The following is a 20,876-nucleotide window of genomic DNA, read 5'->3' on the forward strand; positions in this document are numbered from 1 at the left end:
TAATGTATACAAAACACTCTCTCTTTAGTTGTGTTAAGGATTGCAACAACACAAAAGTCATTTGGAAAACTGTAGAAAGCATACCAGATATGTTGCCAAGAAGGGTACACTAAATTGGTTTAAGAGTTAAAATCGGACTGGCAGATTCAGAGGTACAGGAGTGAGAACCAGCTGACAGGAAAAAAAAAGAAAGAGTTTAACAATAAAGTTTTTTCCTGTTGCTAATTTCTCCTACACTTAGATCCGTCAAACCACTAGATAAAATTTGCAGGTACACACTTGTTGCCAGAAATAACTGGCCTCAAACAGTCTGAGCAGCTTTCAATTTCTCCACTGAAATTAGCCAGAAAATCATTACACATTATTCAAACCTTCTTTTCACAGAGCAATTGAACTAGAAACATGCAGTGTGAATTTTTTTTTATTAGCTTAGGTTTAAAGCTTACTCAAAACTCAAATTTGGGATTTCCAATTATTGGCCAGAAAGATCTTTAGATAAAAATATTAAATTGTTGATCCATTCAAGTGTCACCAGATTAGCAATTTGACTTCTGACTGTAATAGAAGATATTATAGTATGGGCCATAATTTTCTGTCCTTTCTTCCACAGCAAGTGGAGCAATATTAAGTGACTAGTCTCCTTGCATCTATACACTCATTCCTAAACAAAAACTTGTCCTTGACAATAATATTACCATCCAGTATCAAGTATCCACCAATTACTATATTTACACAATACTGCAGTATGACACGGTACAATATTATGCTTTGATGCATAATCACAATTTGCTTCAGAGTAAAAAGTGCTCAAACCTAACCACTAAAATGTGTACACAGTGATACCTATGAATTACATACTCCCAATCAATGCTCCATCTAAACTGCAAAACTAGGTATCAACCTGAAAGCTCTCCCAACAGGTGAAAAAAAATTTGGCTCTTAAGTACATGTACTGCTACAGTAAAGGTAACACAACACAGGGAAAGAAAAAGGATACATTAGTCACACCACCAGTATTCAATTTTACATATCCTTCTTCTGATCTTTTTAAACACCGCAGAGCTATGAAGTGAAATGAAATGAAAGGTAAAACTCAGAAGGTGCTCAATTGAGATAACAAGGTGTAGAACTGGATGAACACAGCAGGCCAAGCAGCAGAGAAGCAGGAAGGCCTACATTTCGGGCCTAGACCCTTCAAAAAAAATGGTTAGTTTTATTTGTTACACTGGATTGAACAAAAACCTCTAACCAAATCTAAATATTCTACATCGTTTCGCAAAATACTAAATTCAAATGAAATCACTCAACAGAACTATTTCCAATTAACAATCTTCAGTGGACAAACTGTTCACTCAAAAATAAAACGTACTTGTTAAAACAGCACAAGTGCAAGTAAATCAGGTGTGCCACAGAAATTTTATTCAGTTTTTTTCTAGAGATCTTCTTCATTATCAAAGAACTATGCAAGTGTACAGCAAGTTAACCAAAATGGTCTTGCATCATTGATGCAATAGTAATTAAGTTCCCAGCGCTGAACGTAACCTTTATTACTGCAATAAACCAAAAACATTTTTCACAGGTATAGTAACAGAACAAATTTTGTTTGTGCATGGTTGAAAAATTCAAACGTCCTTCATGTCTTCTAGTTATTAAACAGTTTTATACAATAGGTGTAATATAATTACACATAATGAGTCAAAGTAGTGTTGACCATTTTAACCAAAGAATGTAACAGAACTCTCCTAGGCTACACAAAAACATGCATATAACAAGTAGTAATGTTTTGTGGATGCGAGCAAGGCAGACAGTCATAGTTCTAACGATGCTTACCATAAAAATTTAAAAACAGAATCAGTTTCATATATCTTTGACCACAGAAAATAATGGCCTGTCTAAATATAATATCACAATAAATTTACAGCAAGAGAATGTTTACAGTGGAAGCATACGGTCTGCTGAATTAATCTGGAGACCTCAAGTGAGCTTTAATTCCATTCCGACTTTTCTCAACTTTAAAGAACAGGCTTTTAGCACAGTACAAATTTCACTAGATTAACAGTCAATTAGGGACCATTTTCAACACTGAAGTTAAATGTAGCTTAGAGGTTTTAGAAAAGCTTGGTAGGCATCAACTATTTTGATTAAAATACCTTACAGCTGCAGAGATCAAAATTACATGATCATGCATCTATGGCCCAAGTTGTTTTTGAAAATACCTAACAGTTTCAATACATTTCAAAAAGACAAAACGGTCTTCTGAATGATGTCCACACATTGCCTTAATTCATCTTCCTTGATGATAAGTGGTGGCGCCAATCTAATGATATCCCCATGGGTTGGCTTAGCTAGCAGACCATTGTCACGCAGACGAATGCAAACTTTCATTGCATCAAAAACTACAAAAGGAATAAAAGATAAAAGATAAAACATAAAACAGAAGCTATGGAGAAGAAGGGTTCTGAGATTGTTCGTATTTTAACCACTTTTCACTACATAAACCACCTTTCAATACCAAGTACAGCTTTAAATTACTGCTTTGCTTAAAGCAAGGTGATAAAGTGGCACTAAAATTCACTCTGCATTGTTGAATTAGAAAGGCAACTAGTAAGGTTGTTATCTAATGACCTCGTGTACAGGCTCTGACTATCTTGAACTCAAACATGATGCATCGCTAAATAGCAAGCAACTGAAACTGAAGCTCAGGTTCACTTTCTCCTGAGGGTGGTGGCTGCGTGGAAGGGAGAAGGAAAAATGAAATCATTTAGGTGAGGCAAGAACCCCATTTGAACAGAGCAGTAGACAAAACAAGTAAAAAAAAAAGTTAGGTTTAATATTTCATCCACTATTTTGGGTAAATTTTGTTCATGCGTTTTATAATTCCTTAGGACTAAAAATTGAAAATTAAAAAGAAAACTTACCCACTACAAAACTCCAAAGACTAGAAAGGATCAAAGTTTAAACACATCACATAGAAGTTAGCTGTCTTAGTGGGGATTAGCAGAAATGAGAAAGTTACACGTCCATAATAAACTGGAACATTTGACTTAATATCTAAAACTAAAAAAGGTTCTCTCGTTGCAGCTGTGTATCCAACATTTAAAATGTTCGTTCTACATAGCAGAATGTCCATTCGTTGTATTGCAGTTTAACTTCTGGCAGGAATAATTATCTAGAGACCATTCAAATGTGGACAACTTCCAATGCAAGTATTACCACTGTACTACAGATTTAACAATCAGGGTCAGACAGGCATTCATGATGGCAATATGGGCTATCAGGCACTGTATTCCTTAACCTGTCATATTTCTCACTGTAGCACTACCATTCAGGCAACCCAATCTGAACTCAATGAGTACAGAAAAGCATGTTAGGAATAGCACCAAGCATGCACAAAAATGAAGTACCAACTTAGCAGAGGTAAACAATATGTAAAATCATGAATCAAAATCTCAGTACAGAAAGTTGCCACTTAGTCCATTAAACAACCAGATTTTTGCAAAAACTGTATATAGTCTCACATTTCAATTTCCCTACCCTCCACAATAATTCAACAAATGAGTCCTTGTCAAACAAATGCCCAACAGAACTGAACTCCAGCGCCCATTCAAAGGGCAGATTAACATTTACTTCTTAGTTGCTCATCAGCCTCCGATTATAAATTTCAATATGCAATGTGTCCGAATAGAAAGAACAGCAAGCAATTTCCTACTGCATTCCTCAAATTTGCTCAAGGAACCTCAAAACCACTTCATGAAGGAAATTTACCCACACTCAGCTCTTCTTCTATCACCAAAGGTTTGGCAGCTTTGTCACTGGCCACAGCTCAAACCTAAACATCAGGCCCTCACTTGGGATTAAGGCCATGAACTAAGAGGCAGGAATGACCTTGACACCTTTAACAATCCTGCTATCCCGTGCTCCTAGATATGTCAGTAGTGAGATGACAGGCTCTGTTGGGGCTGCCGAAGACAAAATAGCCAAAAACGGCCCTGGCAAGCTCTGCAGAACATGATCGACAATTGTTAGACAGAATTAAAAGCCTGCTCCAGCACCTAAGCAAAGTCACCAGTTATCACAATGGCAACTTTGGGGATGTGTTCTTAAGGTAATAGGGAGTTCTGCACAAACAGATAGCTTGAAATTTGTAACAAACATTAAAGAGAAAAGCAGTATCCTATAATAGGCACAGATGGGGTAGCATTATGGCTAGTAAAAAGTCTAGAAAATCAGACAAGTTCACTGAGCTGTGAAAGTGACTGTTTTAGTCTTGTCTTTTATTAGGTGAAACGTTAGTCAGAGTAGGGGCAGTGGATTTCATCCCAGACGACAAGTATGGTGACTAGAACGAGTTACACTGCAGATAAAAACAGGTCACAGTAATGAATTACTTTTAATGAAATATTTACAATATTAAGCGTAGGTTCTAGTTAAAGATTCTTCAGATAATCACAGATTACAAAGTAGTTATAGATGTCCACATATACAAAAAATACAAAAATCACAAAGCATTACAGGCAAAGATTCAAATAAAAGTGAAAGTTAACCAGTCTCATAGTGAAGCAGCTCCCTTAATCATTAAAAGGGAAGAAATGAATCAGAGGCACAGAAGACTAGCAGACAAGGGAATGAGGCCGAGACAGACATTGTCAAATGGGAGGATAAAAATAGGGGTGCCTAGTATTCCCCGTTACAGACAAATTGCTTAGCATTCTTTAACGAATTTTAACAGTGCAGGTAAGCAGAACACTTTACAGCAGTTAGTAAGAACTAACTTCCCTTGTATCTCTTGTGATTCAGACAGTGGGAAATATACAATGAGGAACAGAATTTGATAGGGATAGCAATGAATACAACAAAAGAACAGAATTCAAGCAGTCCCGCGACAAGCAAGTCTATAACCATTAACTTTGGAATGGGAATTATTGGAAGTATTGAAAGATCCCAAGGCCTAGTGATTACAATGTCTGTTAAACACCATGAGACCATGGGGACCCGAGGGCAGGCCAAAGGACTGTATGTATTGATTAGGTGTTTCACAGGGTTGGCTGTGTAAAATACTGGGAAAAGGCACAATGATCACACTGTACGTGATTACTGTATCACAAAATGCATAGAAATACTGTATCCCACGGGGAAAAATCAGAGTATCACTGACCAAGCTTCCAATCTAAGCCAAAGATTAAGGGTGTAATTGAGCCCTGACATTGAGGCTAGATTTGGAGCAAAGCTAGTGATGCTTGCATAAACTGCCATATGCCTGAATCCTACTGCCTGAGTCTGTGCGCCCAGTCAGGGGTTCGCTCCAACACTCTCCAACTGCTTGCAATGACAACAGCCCCAACAACACAACATGTTTATCATCCAACACACTCCATTCACAAGCGAGAGATTGCAGCTACAGCATGCACCAACTGCATGATCACTGCATCAACTCATCAAGGCATTTTTTTCTTAAAAACAGTACATCACAAGCTCACAAAGTGTGAAGCTGGATGAACACAGCAGGGCAAGCAGCACCCCAGGAGCACAAAAGCTGACGTTTCAGGCCCAGACTCTTCATCAGAGAGGGGGATGGGGAGAGCGTTCTGGAATAAATAGGGAGAGAGGGGGAGGTGAACCGAAGATGGAGAGAAAAGAAGATAGGTGGAGAGGAGAGTATAGGTGGGGAGGTAGGGAGGGGATAGGTCAGTCCAGGGAAGACGGACAGGTCAAGGAGGTGGGATGAGGTTAGTAGGTAGGAAATGGAGGTGCAGCTTGAGGTGGGAGGAAGGGATAGGTGAGAAGAACAGGTTAGGGAGGCAGAGACAGGCCGGGCTGGTTTTGGAATGCAGTGGGGGGAGGGGGACGGGTTGGGCTGGTTTTGGGATGCAGTGGCGGGGGGGGATTTTTGAAGCTTGTGAAGTCCACATTGATACCATGGGGCTGCAGGGTTCCCAAGCAGAATGAGTTGCTGTTCCTGCAACCTTCAGGTGGCATCGTTGTGGCACTGTGGGAGGCCCATGATGGGCATGTCATCTAAAGAATGGGAGGGGGAGTTAAAATGGTTTGCGACTGGGAGGTGCAGATGTTTATTGCAAACTGAGCGGAGGTGTTCTGCAAAGTGGTCCCCAAGCCTCCGCTTGGTTTCCCCAATGTAGAGGAAGCCACACCAGGTACAAAGGATACAATATACTACATTGGCAAATGTGCAGGTGAACATCTGCTTAATATGGAAAGTCATCTTGGGGCCTGGGATGGGGTTGAGGGGGGTGGTGTGGGGGCAAGTGTAGCACTTCCTGCGGTTGCAGGGGAAGGTGCCGGGTGTGGTGGGGTTGGAGGGGAGTGTGGAGTGGACAAGGGAGTCGCGGAGAGAGTGGTCTCTCCAGAAGGCAGACAAGGGTGGGGATGGAAAAATAGCTTGGGTGGTGGGGTCGGATTGTAAATGGCGCAAGTGTCTGAGGATGATGCATTATATGCGGAGGTTGGTTCAAGCCCACTGACTCCCACAGCTAACTAGAATACACCTCCCAGCCACCCTCCTGCAAAAATTCCATCCCCTATACTCAACTCCTCTGCCTCCGCAGCATCTGCTCCCAGGATGAGGCATTCCACTCCCGCACATCCCAGATGTCCAAGTTCTTCAAGGACCGCAACTTTCCCTCCACAGTGGAGAACACCCTTGACTGCGTCTCTTGCATTTTCCGCAACACATCCCTCACACCCCGTCCCCGCCACAACCGCCCACAGAGGATCCCCCTCGTTCTCACATACCACCCCACCGACCTCTGGATACAACGCATCGTCCTCCGACACTTACCCCATTTACAATCCAACCCCACCACCCAATACATTTTCCATCCCACCCTTGTCTGCCTTCCAGAGAGACCAATCTCTCCGCGACTCCCTTGTTCGCTCCACACTCCCCTCCAACCCCACCACACCTGGCACCTTCCCCTGCAACCGCACGAAATGCTACACTTGCCCCCACACCACCTCCCTCAACCGCATCCCAGGCCCCAAGATGACTTTCCATATTAAGCAGATGTTCACCTGCACATCTGCCAATGTAGTATATTGTATCCATTGTACCTGGTGTGGCTTCCTCTACATTGGGGAAACCAAGCAGAGGCTTGGGGACCGCTTTGCAGAACACCTCCGCTCGGTTCGCAATAAACAACTGCACCTCCCAGTCGCAAACCATTTTAACTCACCCTCCCATTCCTCAGACAACATGTCCACCATGGGCCTCCTGCAGTGCCACAACGATGCCACCTGAAGGTTGCAGGAACAGCAACTCATATTCCGCTTGGGAACCCTGTAGCCCCATGGTATCAATGTGCACTTCACAAGCTTCAAAAATCTCCCCTCCCCCCACTGCATCCCAAAGCCAGCCCAACCCGTTCCCTCCCCCCACTGCATCCCAAAACCAGCCCAGCCTGTCTCTCCTTCCCTAACCTGTTCTTCCTCTCACCCATCCCTTCCTCCCACTTCAAGCCGCACCTCCATTTCCTACCTACTAACCTCATCCCACCTCCTTGACCTGTCCGTCTTCCCTGGACTGACCTATCCCCTCCCTACCTCCCCACCTACACTCTCTCCACCTATCTTCTTTTCTCTCCATCTTCGGTTCACCTCCCCCTCTCTCCCTATTTATTCCAGAACGCTCTCCCCATCCCCCTCTCTGATGAAGAGTCTGGGCCTGAAACGTCAGCTTTTGTGCTCCTGAGATGCTGCTTGCCCTGCTGTGTTCATCCAGCTTCACACTTTATTATCTTGGATTCTCCAGCATCTGCAGTTCCCATTATCACTCAAGCTCACCAACTCTACCACCCAGTTGGACGGGATACCACCACTGCCTCAAAGCTCTAAGTTTCACACCATCTGACTTCGTGCTTGGGAGGTTCTTGACATTACTTTGCTCTTTGTTACATCACATGAAACAAAGATAACTATAGTTAAGTATAGACAACTGGGATCAAGTGAATCTCTTGACTATAAGAGAGGTCTAGGGGCATTCTTAAGAGGGAAATCAGGAGTGCAAACAGGGGATACAAGATAACCTTGTCTCCAAGGTTAAGAATAATCCCAAGTACATTAAGAGCTAAAGAGCAACTAGGGAGAGACTAGGGCCCCTTAAAGATCAAATGAAGTTGTCTGTGTGGAACCATAGATGGGAAAGATGCTAAATAGAACATAGAACAGTACAGCACAGTACAGGGTCTTCAGCCCATGATGCTGTGCTGAACCTTTGCCCTAAACCTAAGGTCTATCTAACGTCCACTGCTACCTTTACACTATCATCCATATGCCTATCTAATAGCCACTTAAATGCCCCTAATGAGGCCAACTCCACTACCCTCTCCAGCAAAGCATTCCACGCTCCTACCACGGAGTAAAGAACCTACCTGTGACATCACCTCAAATATCTACCCCCTTTCACTTTAAAACTATGTCTCCTTGTAAAAGCTACCTCCACCCTAGGAAAAAAGTCTCTGGCTCTCAATCTATACCTCGATCATTTTAAACATCTGAATATTTCTTTTTGGTTTTTACTATGGGCAAACAAATGGAGGCAAGGGAACTCAAATAAATATTGATGTCTTCCAAGCAGTCTACATTACAGAAGATGAAGCACTGTGAGGTCTTAAACAAAAAAGTGGATAAATCCCCAGGACTTGATCAAGTGTATCCCCAGGATGTTGTGGAAAGTTAGGTAGCCATAGGTGAGATGCCGGAGGCTGGAAGGTGGCTAATGTTGTGTCTTTATTTAAGAAAAAAAAACTGTAAGGAGAAGCCCGGGAACTATAAATCTGAGAGTCTGACACCAGTGGTCGTTAAGTTTAGTCATAGAGTCAGAGTTGTACAACACGAACCAGGTTCTCAGTTCAACTCATCTATGCCAACCAGATATGCTAGACTGATCTAGCCCCATTTGCTAGCGTTTGGCCCATATCCCTCCAAAAACTTCTTATTCAGGAACCATCGATGTCTTTTAGATGCTGTATGTGTACCAGCCTCCACCAATTCCTCTGTCAGCTCATTCTGTACATGCACCATCCTCTGCATGAAAACGTTGCCCCGTAGATCCCTTTTATATCATTCCCTTCTCACCTTCAACCTATGCCCTCTAGTTTTGCACTCCCCTACCCTGGAAAGAGACCATTGCTATTCACCTTATCGATAGCGTTCATGATTTTAATAAACCTCTATAAGGTCACCCCTCAGCCTCAAATACTCCAGAGAAAATAGTCCCATTCAACAGCTCAAACCCTCCAACCATGACAACATCCTTGTAAATCATTTCTGAATCTTTCCAAATTTAACAACATCGTTCTTATAGCAAGGAGGCCAGAATTGAAAGCAGTTTTCTAGAAGTAGCCTAACCAATGCCTTGTACAGCCACAATAGGATCTCCCAACTCCTAAATTCAGTGCACTGACCAATAAAGGCAAGTGTACCAGAAGTGTTCTTCACTACCCAGTCTGTGACTCCCGCTTCAACTATGAACCTGCACTCCAAGTGTTTGTTCAGCAATACTCACCAGGAACCTACCATTAAGTATACAAGTTCTGCCTTCATTTGCCTTGACAAAAGGCAACATCTCATTTATGTAAAAAATCTCCATTTGCCACTCTTCAGCCCATCGGATCAAGGTCCATTGTACTCTTGACGTACTCTTCCGCACTATCCACTACATCAAACTTACTAATCATTCCTCCTACATTCACATCCAGATCATTTACATAAGTGACAAAAAGCAGCGGTCCCAGCACCAATCCTTGCAGCACACCACTGGTCACATGCCTCGATTTCAAACAATCTTCCATCACCACCCTGTCTCCTATCGTCAAGGAAATTTTCCATCTAGATGGCTAGCCTGCCCTGGATTCCTTGTGATCTAACCGTGCAAACCAGTTACTCTTACAGAACCATGTTGAATGCCTTGCTGGAGTTCATATAGACAATGCCCACCGCTTTGCCTTAAATCATTCTCCTTTATCATTTCTTCAAAAATCCCAAGTTAGGGAAACACAATTTCCCCACGCACAAAGCTGTACTGATATCCATAATCAATCCCTGACTTTCCAAATACATGTAGATCCTGTCCCTCAGAATCCCCTCCAACAACTTACCCACCATTGTCAGGCACAGTGGTCAATACTTCCAGGGCTTTTCCTTACCACCTTTCTTAATTAGCAGCACATATTAGCCAATCTCCAGTCTTCCAGCACATCACCAGTGGAAACCAATGATACAAATATCTCAGCAAGGGGCACAACAACCACTTCCCTAGCTTCCTAGAGAGCTCTGGAGTACATCTGATCAAGTCCCAGGGATTTTTCCACCTTTATGCATTTTAAGAAGTCTACCACCTCCTCCTCTGTAATAATGGACACTAAGATATCACTGTTTGTTTTCCATTCTCTAGTTTCCATATCCTTCTCCACAAATACTGATGTGAAATACTCAGTATCTTCCCTCATCTCCTGTAGTTCCACTCAGGTGGCCTTGTTGATCTTTAAGAGGCCTGTGACCAGCAGGTGTTCCACAAGGATCGGTGCTGGATCCACTGGGTTTGTCATTTATATTTAAAAATTTGGATGAGAATTTAGGAAGTATGTTTATTAAGTTTGCAAGTGATACCAAAATTGTTGGTATTGTCAGTGAAGAAGGTTATCTGCGATTACAAAGGAATCTTGATCAATTGGAACAATGGGCTGAGGGGCAGCAGATGGAGTTTAATTTGGATAAACTAAATTGCATTTCAGAACAAACAAACAAGGGCAGGACGTATAAAATTAATGCTAAGTCCCTGGGTAGTGTTGTCAAACAGACACCCAAGAGGTGCAGATACACAGTTCTTTGAAAGTTGGATCACAGGTAGACACAGAGTGGCTAAGGCAACATTTCGCACGCTTGCTTCATTGGAGTTGGGACATCATGTTGAGGTTGCACAGGACATTGGGTGAGGCTGCTTTTGGAGTACTGTGTATAGTTCTGGTTGTCTGGCTTTAGAAATACTATTAGTAAGTTAGAGAGGATTCAGAAAATATTGACCAGGATGTTGCCATGACAGAAGGGTTTGCATTACGAGGATAGGCTGGGGCATATTCCACTGGAGCATAGGAAGTTTAGGGGGGACCTTAGAGGTTTATAAAACCACGAGCAACACAGATAAAAGGTGCACAGCCAAGATGTCTCCTCCCCACCCCCCCAGGGTAACTGAGCTCAAAACTAAGGGACAAATTTTTAAGTTGAGAGGAGAAAGATTTAAAAGAGGACCCAAGGAGCAACTTTTTCCACAACAATTCATGCGCGAAACGAACAGCTGCCAAGTAGTAGTAGATGCAGGTACACTTACAACATTCAAAAGGTGCATGAACAGGAAAGGATTAGAAGGATATGGCCCAAATGCAGGCAAGTGGGACTAGTCTAGTTTGGGAAACTTGGTCACCGTGGACAAGTTGGACTGAAGGGTCTGGTTCCATGCTGTATGACTATGACTATGAAACTTAAGTACAGCAAAAGTTTAGACTAGTCAATGAGCTGCATTAAAGGAGATCAAACGTAATTAGGCTAATGAGGAATCCAATCACAGGATAACTAAAACTAATGTCAAAGAATACCCATCATACTTCTGTTTGTAGAATGCAAGAGTGTAACTGCGGAGGGGCTCAGCCTTTTACATTTGGCTTTGCATCTCTTAACTAGATACAGTTGATCTACCTTATGGCACACCAATTATGTTACAGATTATAATTTACAACTGTTCTTTACACTCATATCTCTAAGCTTTCTGTGAGATGTCCAGAAAAACTTATCTGAATGATCTCTAATGACTGAAGTTGAACTAGAACTGCTACAATACATGGAATGCAATGAGGAGGTGTTGAAAAACTGCTAGCCCATACCTTTTGTTTCTCTAATAACAATGGCATTCAATAAACCTTTTCCTCTTACTGCCGTCACAACATCAGATGGCAGCTTCATCAGCTCACTTCGAAGAAGCTTTCCCATTTGCTCTGCATTTTCAGCCAAATTTTCTTCTTCAAGAACCTGTTAAAGGGATATAAGAAAAAAAAAAATCAGCCCAGAAACATAAAACCCCAGACTTAAAACAAGCTTTCCTCTTGTCACAGCGTATTAACCATTATCTTCTTCCTCATTATTCCTTAACAGAAACACAGTTTTTCCTCATTAAACCATTCATATCTTCACTTTGGAGTCTTTTCTGATGCCAGTTCCAGACTCCATCAGCTTTTGGATGAAAATATTCCACTAAACATGCCTCCTAACTTCAAGCTTCTTCATTTTTAAACTTTCTGCACTTCATATTTGAAATCCTTAAAAACTGAACAACATTATTTATTTGCTTCACATTTCTGAAAACTTTAACATGAAATCATATTAAGTATCCAAAACTAATCTTTAAAATTTCTGCCATATTTCCAATCTGCCTTTCTGGATACCAAATTTGCGGCCCTTAGCTTTCCCAAATACCCTCAAAGCCAATTTCTAATCTGCACATATGGCCATAATTGTCAAAGGGGTCAATGTACAATCTTTCACGATGAGTTACTTAATGACATTCTCCATTAATCTCAAGCGTAGCCCACCTTCAGTGTTTTCAATTCCAACACTGAAAGTAATGAATTTCTTACGAACATACAATTGCATCAACAAGATGCACCAAGATTGTATCCTTCGCTCTCTTCTACCATTTACATTGGTTTTATTGGAAAGCATAGAGAAATTGTGCACATGCCAATGATTTCTACCATGACCATGAAGCATGAGGTTATGCAATCAGGGGCCTTTCCAATTTCGGAGCCCTGGGTATGTTCAGTTTCCTTCCAATCCATGCTAGCAAAGTCAAACTCATCATTTTTAGTTCAACAAGAGGAATGGATCCTTAAACTCACAAAGCCTGGCATCCCTTTCACCCCTGGAATCATACCCCTCCCTGCCCCCACTCACCCAAACTACATGCATTTTAAGTATATCCTTCCTTAAAACAATACTCCATATGTGAACTCAAGCCTCTTGAAGGGCAGCAAAACCAGCATCCTGGAAGTTATGTGATAATCACTGCATCAGCCAAATACTGTGGCTGAAGAACAGGGCAGAGGTCAGGAATTTCTGTAACTCATCGTTTAACTCCCTAATGTCTGTCCACCATCGGCTATACAAGTCAGAAGCGTGACATACCACGTACCCAGATAGGTACAGCTCCAACATTCAAAAAGACTGACTCCATCTGGTACAACGCAGCCAACTTGACCAGTACCTCATCCACTTCCTGTTACCACTGCACACCAGCATTTACAAAGACTCACCTGATAGCACTTACCAAACCCGTGGCCTCTATCAACAAGGAGGACAAACGTAACAGATCATGACAACATCATAACCCACAAGTACGCTCCAAGTCTCACCATGTCCATTTGGAACAATAATCACGATTCCTTCACTGTTGTTCAGTCAGTACCATTGGAATCCTTTCCTATCAGTCCTGTCAATGAACTTACACCACAAGAACCACAACAGTTCAAGGAGGAGGTTCAAAGAACAATTAGGAATGAGCACTGCTCGTCTAGCTAGCAATGACCACATCTGTGAATGAGCACCGGAAATTCCTTGTTTTGGCATTATTCCACTTTTCTTGTTAATTACTTGTTCTATCTGCACATTAACTGTTGACACATAGATCATCTATTGCAACACTATCAACCCCACTGACCCCCACCCCCCCAATTTTAATCATATATACGTTTTCTTTAATTTTCCCTGGCTAGGGTTCTACTTCCCACATCTTTATCTGACAATTTTTTCAAACCTATTTGCTTAACCTATCTATGTTCCTTGGCAGAGGCTGAACCTTTCCCACAACTTGCTTTCCTGCGTTGTGTCATCAGAAAACCGAACTATAATGGTCACTCAAGTTACTTAAATGGATCACAAACAGTTGAGGTCCCAACACTGATCCCTGCACTACTTCATTAGCTTGTTTACCCAATTCTGAAAATGCCATTTGGGTGGCACAATAGCTCAGCGGATAGCACTGCTCGCAGGAATTTGCAGATGTGTAATTGAATTTCCGAAAAGTATTCAATAACATGCCCATGAAAGTTTACTGCACAAGTTCAGAGTTCATGGTGATTGGGTCATATGTTAGCATGCAGAGAGAATTGGCTATGGCCAATCCCCCTAACTTCCGATAAGATTGTAGTTTCAACCAGCATTTGCTTTGTCATTTGTCAACAGCAAGTTAATTAGATAGGATTAAACTGAATTCTGCAGATATATATTCATAATTTTGCCAAGAGCTTTCCTCTGTTGGAGAAAGACAGCTTTTAATCATTCCAAGGATTGGTTTCTTGAACAGCTCTCTGGTTTTCCTTCCTTCAATTCTTACACTTTAATCACAAGCTGCTTTGTTTTTGTTCCAAATATTTACCAGGTTTCATAAGTTAATACTCCCTCAGCTCATCAACCACAAAGCTCACTATTTGTCAAAACTCCATCAGTCCCCAATTCTTTTTCTTAAATCTACTTAAGGCACATGAATTATCCAAATCCTAGGTCTCTCAAGTTCTACACTACTATTTATCCACTGTTCAAGGACCAACGTTCAGTCCTACAAAACGACACAGCATGACAAAATTTCCATCCTTTGAAAAAAGGAACAGGCTATGTCAATTTATTTCTTCCTTTCCCCACACCACTTCCCACACACGTCACTCAAGTAAGTTTTTCTCATGCGCCTATTTAGTCTTGTCCCCTACTGGCTAGAAGCAAATTATTTGTTTGAGTGTACTATCTAAATGGCAGCTGTCATTCTAATCTTCATTCACTTTAACCATGATAATCTAAGATAATTTTTCACTGCTGATAAATTCTAAGTTAATTGGGCATATTTGTAATCAAATTCTACCTTCTGCAACACAAACCTACCTCAAGTGCAGCAACAGCAACACGACATGCCAATGGATTGCCACCATATGTTGACCCATGCTGACCTGGTTTAATAGTTAACATAATTTCATCATCGCACAAAACAGCTGAGACCTGCAAAGAGGGAAAAAAATTAGCAACTACATTCATCAAGAAAAACAGACAATTATCAGCAATGTTATACAGAGCTCAAGATATTCCTGCTGCTATTTCTAAGCAAGTGTCATTCATTGGGAGATTCAATTTATTTTGTGTCCAGCCACTCTAATAATTCTCCCAAAGTTTGCTGTAATTTTAAGGTCGAAAGAGCAGAACTGGAAGAAATACGGTCCACGGGAGTTTTATTTTGGTCTGTGCCTGAACCAGAATTTCCCAAATACTTCAGTTCTGTCCTTCTGTTGGCCATTGAAGTTAAATTGAAGATGGCCAAGGTGCCAGGTTTTCATGAGACCAGCATATTATGAGGTAAATCACACATAGAAGTGTGAGGGGCAAGTATTTGCTTAATATTAAATTATATTACTGCAGCACTGATGTACATTTTCATTTGGCAAGCTTATACTCCAATTTCAAAACTTAAACTTGTAGTGAAAAATAAGTTGAATACTGTTTAAAAAATAAAAAAGAGAAGTCAAGTCAACTCATTTATAAGGTGTGTTTCCCATTTTTCTCAATCTGTCACTGAAGGTGCTGCTTCTTACTGACATCCAATGCATAGGGTGCAGGCAGTTAACCTTCTTCAGAAGTTATGGATAGACTTTAAATAGGGCTGCTCAAATTCAGGAAGGATACTGATTTTATAAATGAGGAAAAACTATTGCTAGTGATAAAGTCAGTCCAGTGGAAATGTTTAAGATAAAGGCAGGCAAACTAAAACACAGAATATATGTACAATCCTGCTAATGACTAAGAAGTTTAAATATTTTTGCACAAGTGCCAAGTTATGCATACAGAGATCTCCATATGCAACCTCAGTTTAAAATTAAGGTGGTTATCTCAGGGATCTGTTTAAGCACTTCCAAACATTAGAGTTGAGAAAACACTTTTCCGGCCAGATATAAAGCTAAAGTTTAGATTTTTAGAAGGATAAATAGTAATAAGAATGATGCAAGAGAAAGTAAAAACCACATGCACTGTGCCAGAGAACTGGCTTCAACTCCAGCCTTGGGCAATTATGTGTGGTGTGCACACACGTCTGTATGGGTTTTCTCCGGGTGCTCCAATTTTCTACCACAGTCCAAAGATGTGCAGTTTTGGTGAACTGGCCATGCTAAATTACCTATAGTGTTCAGAGATATGCAGGCTAGGTGGATTAGCCATGGGAAATGCAAGATATGGGTCTGGGTGGCTCTTCACAGGGTCACTGTGGGCTTGTTAGGCCAAATAACCTGTTTCCACATTATAGGGATTCTATTAAATTAGGCCTTTGTATTTTAAGAAATTCTGAAAGAAGCTCTCTAACAGACAAGATGTGGAATAGATTAGACTCACTCAACAGCACTTTTTAAATGTGCCATGACATTATTAAATCCTAGCTTTAGAATTTAAAATTAGGGAGAGGATACATGATGTTTCACTCTACAAGAGGGCAGAGGCTGCTTGAGGTGTCTTTTGCTCATCACATTTTCCTCATTTTTTCTTTAATATTTTTCTTTTTGCAACATCATATTGTAGATTACAATAAAACATGTTCATGGCTGGCAACACAAAAGGTAAAATAGTGCCGAGTCTAGAAATCTAAAATAAAAACAAAATTCTGGAAAATACTCAGCAAAGCAAACAGCATCTGTGAAGAAATAAAGTATGACACTGGAGACTTTTGATGTTATTGCAAAAGGGGGACGACCAACTGCATTGTTCACATTAAGCCAAGAGTGTGGGGAAAAGGTACACTTGGTTTCATTACTCTTTGTAAAGCAAGATGGAATATTTACCATAAAAAGGTTTTTTTTGTATCAAAATTCCTTCATTATAAAAATTGTTGCTCGTTATTACAGAGCTTGATCATTGCTGAAGAGGTACAAGGTCAAAGCTTTTCATCTTTCACTCATCAGGACAAATGCAAAAATATCACTTTCAAAAGCAGCAACAATTTATGTTGCATGAGAAAATCTTGCAGATTACTTGCAACTTTGCCACAGAGAAGGATTAATTTCTTGAGCGCTAATGAAGCTCCCCACCCTGTACAACTTAATACCTGGATGCAGTCCTTTGATCAAACCACATTTCTATTACTGCCATTGAATCTCACTTTGCAGTAACATACCAAAGTAACACTTTCCCCACCCCCAGTGTGATATGGAGTGTATGACAACGCTGTTTATGATAAAACTGAACTTGGTGTGCAGTTGCTCTCCAGGATAATTATTTGCAGAAAATTTGTCAAACATGTTCTTCAGCCAATTAATAACTGCGAGCAATAATATTTGTAAATCACTTTTCAGTTAAATTTAAAATTTAATCAGCCCACATTTGCCTTGTACTGATTTACAGGCAAACTATTGATTTGTTAACTATTTTCTTTAAAAATGCAAGATATTTATTTAGCCAGGACTTTTTTCTCCTCCAGGTTTTAAAGATCCAGAAATATTGCATTTCAACCATTCCTACTAACTAAGAGTTGAGTTCGTGCAAACTGACTGGATTAAGAATTAACTGTAAGATTGTGGTTGAATCACACACAGGTCTCAGCATGACAGGTTCAATTCCTTGAAGAAATGTTGACCTTAGCTGAACATTTACAGCAACCTGGTCCTTCAAATTTCACCTGAAAACAACATTACTCACAGGATACACCCCTCCAGAGAGGGCTTTTCCGAGCATAACAATATCTGGTCTGACATCGTCATGATCACATGCCAAACGCCGCCCTGTCCTGGCCAGACCAGTCTGCACTTCATCTGCGATGAACAGAACCTGTGTGATAAACAGAATCATGACTAAAGATGCTCTGGTTAAATTTAGTGAACTAGTAATGCTTGTAACTACAGCGTCAGTACAACTCACATTATGCTTCGTACACAATTCTCTCACTCCTTGAAGATAGCCTTTGTCAGGAACAATTACTCCAGCTTCTCCCTGAATTGGTTCCACCATAAACGCTGCCATATTGGGATCCTGGAATGCACGCTAAAGAGAGTTGTGCTTAGCTAATAGCAATGCTACATACAAAAAAAAGCAGCAAAAATGTAATTGAATGCACTGTTTTGTTGCAGTTTACAACTGTTAATACCTCAATCGCTGGCAGATCATTGTATGGAATAATTTCAAACCCAGGCATAAATGGTCCAAACCCTTCATAACTACTGGGATCTGTTGAACTGGAAACAGCAGACATGGTTCTACCCCAAAAATTACCAGCTGATTGAAAAAAAAAGTTAAGAAGCATTTTAAAAATGGTTAATACCTCTTGAACCTTAGGCACTTGAAGCTCAACCTCTGATTACAGCCTGTTATATATCTGTTTACACATTTCCTACATGAGCTTAAGACACATACCACAATTTTGTGACATGCATTTCTCCGGAAAATATCTTGGTTACACAAAACTTATATTTTTCTGATCAGAGGATTTACCAGAATTAGAATAAGTTACATAACAACCAAATGAGAAAACAAGAACTATGCATCTTCATTACCAACTAAAATGATCATTAATGGTTCAATCCTAGAGCAACCAAAGTTGTAAGATAATGCAAATGGAGAGTGCCAACGAGGCCAGGGATTACACAATGAATGGCAGGACCCTGAATAATACTTACAATCAGAGGGAGCTTGGTATATACATCCACAGGTCCTGGAAGATAGCAGGCAAGTAGATGAGACGATTATGAAGGTATATGGAATGCCTGTGTGTTCTATGCCTTGACCAATATATGCACAAGCAAAATGCTTATGTTGGAGCTATATAAAATGCTAGTTAGGACAACAGCTGGTGTACTACATATAGTTCTGGTCACCACATAACTGGAAGGATATGATGGTATTAGAGAGTAGAGGAGATTTGCGAGGCTGCTACATGGAAAGGAGATCTTGAGATACAAGAATTGAATCGTCTGGGGTTGTTTTTCTTGAGGCACAAGTAAGGAGAGATTTATAAGATTTAGGGGCTAAACAGAATGGCTAGGAAGGCACTGTTTCCGTTAGTGATGGAGTCAATAACCATGGAGCACAAATTTAAGGCCAAGAGATGGAAGAAAAGGTGGAGGATTTTTTTTTCCCCCACTGAGGGTGGTGACCGTCTGAAAATCACTGCCTTAAAGGGCAACTGAGTTATAAACTCTCAACATTCAAGCCATATTTAGATATTGACTTACAATGCCATTGCCCTGGAACTATGGGGCATAAGCCAGAAAAAGGAATTAACACGGTCAGATCTTTGGTGGCACAGTCACATGGGCAAAATGAACTCCATTTATGCTGCATACTAAGTGGTCTCTTAACCCAGATGTCAAGTATGAAATTTAACACAATCTTGGGTAGTCTGTAAAATGTGTATGAGTTATGATTCATCTTGAACAGGGTGGATTTCCCACTTTTTATAATATCTTACCTGCAAAAAGGATCTTTGCTTTATATTTAGGAATTCCTTTAACTTCGTATGCCCATTTGCGAGCCAACTTACAAGCACTTTCTCCTGCTTCCACACCTAAAACCAAAATTTGAATTTAAGAATCTGGAAACATATAGAATTTAAAGAATACCAGAAGTTAAATAGAACTTGGTTAGCAAGCAATTTACTACATTGTTTGGGTAACCAGAGGAAACATTAGGAATGTCAGAAAATTTTGATATAACCAGAAGAATGTAAAGTCCACACAGTCAAATTTCCAAACATATTCTACCTGCATTACAACTGCACTCTTCAAAACAGGGATGGTTCATTTCCATTCTATTGTGTTGGATACTATTTCCCTTCCTTCCTGGGAACAAGCACTCAGCAATCAGAAGTCATGGACAGAAAAATCACAAGATGTGAGAATCTTTCAAAATGTTGCTTATGGAGTCCGAAGTCAGTATCTACACTGAAAGAGTCTCATTTTAAACAATGACTGGAAAAGAACAGTGATAAGTAAAGATTCAGTAGTAAGCTATATAAAGTTGCCACTTGATCAAGCTGTAAATTGGGAGAGGGGAGTGTGCAGCAGGACCTGAGCATCTTTGCCCACCAGTCAGTAAAGAAGGCAAATGGTACGTCAGCTTTCATTGCAAGAGGTTTTGAGCACAGGAGTATGGCTGAGTTGTTGCAGTTATACAGAGCCTTGGTGAAACCACACCTAGCATACTGTATCAGAGATAATGGGAACTGCAGATGCTGGAGATTCCAAGATAATAAAATGTGAGGCTGGATGAACACAGCAGGCGAAGCAGCATCTCAGGAGCACAAAAGCTGACGTTTCGGGCCTAGACCCTTCATCAGAGAGGGGGATGGGGGGAGGGAACTGGAATAAATAGGGAGAGAGGGGGAGGCGGACCGAAGATGGAGAGCAAAGAAGATAGGTGGAGAGGGTGTAGGTGGGGAGGTAGGGAGGGGATAGGTCAGTCCAGGGAAGACGGACAGGTCAAGGAGGTGGGATGAGGTTAGTAGGTAGCTGGGGGTGCGGCTGGGGGTGGGAGGAAGGGATGGGTGAGAGGAAGAACCGGTTAGGGAGGCAGAGACAGGTTGGACTGGTTTTGGGATGCAGTGGGTGGGGGGGAAGAGCTGGGCTGGTTGTGTGGTGCAGTGGGGGGAGGGGATGAACTGGGCTGGTTTAGGGATGCAGTGGGGGAAGGGGAGATTTTGAAACTGGTGAAGTCCACATTGATACCATATGGCTGCAGGGTTCCCAGGCGGAATATGAGTTGCTGTTCCTGCAAGCCTTCGGGTGGCATCATTGTGGCAGTGCAGGAGGCCCATGATGGACATGTCATCAAGAGAATGGGAGGGGGAGTGGAAATGGTTT

At 41.1% G+C, this 20,876-nt stretch overlaps 1 protein-coding gene across 1 annotated transcript in view; it reads right to left on the minus strand.

Moving 5' to 3' along the window:
* Positions 1-1,397: 1,397 nt before the first annotated feature.
* Positions 1,398-20,876, minus strand: part of oat (ornithine aminotransferase) — a 35,241-nt gene continuing 15,762 nt past the window's right edge. The window contains exons 4-10 of the mRNA XM_048550988.1: positions 19,487-19,582; positions 18,167-18,294; positions 17,941-18,063; positions 17,722-17,850; positions 14,935-15,048; positions 11,892-12,036; positions 1,398-2,396 (exon numbers count right to left, since the gene is read on the minus strand). Of these exons, the coding sequence (XP_048406945.1) occupies positions 2,236-2,396; positions 11,892-12,036; positions 14,935-15,048; positions 17,722-17,850; positions 17,941-18,063; positions 18,167-18,294; positions 19,487-19,582 (896 nt within the window). The 3' untranslated portion in view covers positions 1,398-2,235. The remainder of the gene's footprint in view (positions 2,397-11,891; positions 12,037-14,934; positions 15,049-17,721; positions 17,851-17,940; positions 18,064-18,166; positions 18,295-19,486; positions 19,583-20,876) is intronic.

This window comes from Stegostoma tigrinum, chromosome 20 (genome assembly GCF_030684315.1).
Source record: "Stegostoma tigrinum isolate sSteTig4 chromosome 20, sSteTig4.hap1, whole genome shotgun sequence".
Taxonomy (NCBI): Eukaryota; Metazoa; Chordata; class Chondrichthyes; order Orectolobiformes; family Stegostomatidae; genus Stegostoma; species Stegostoma tigrinum.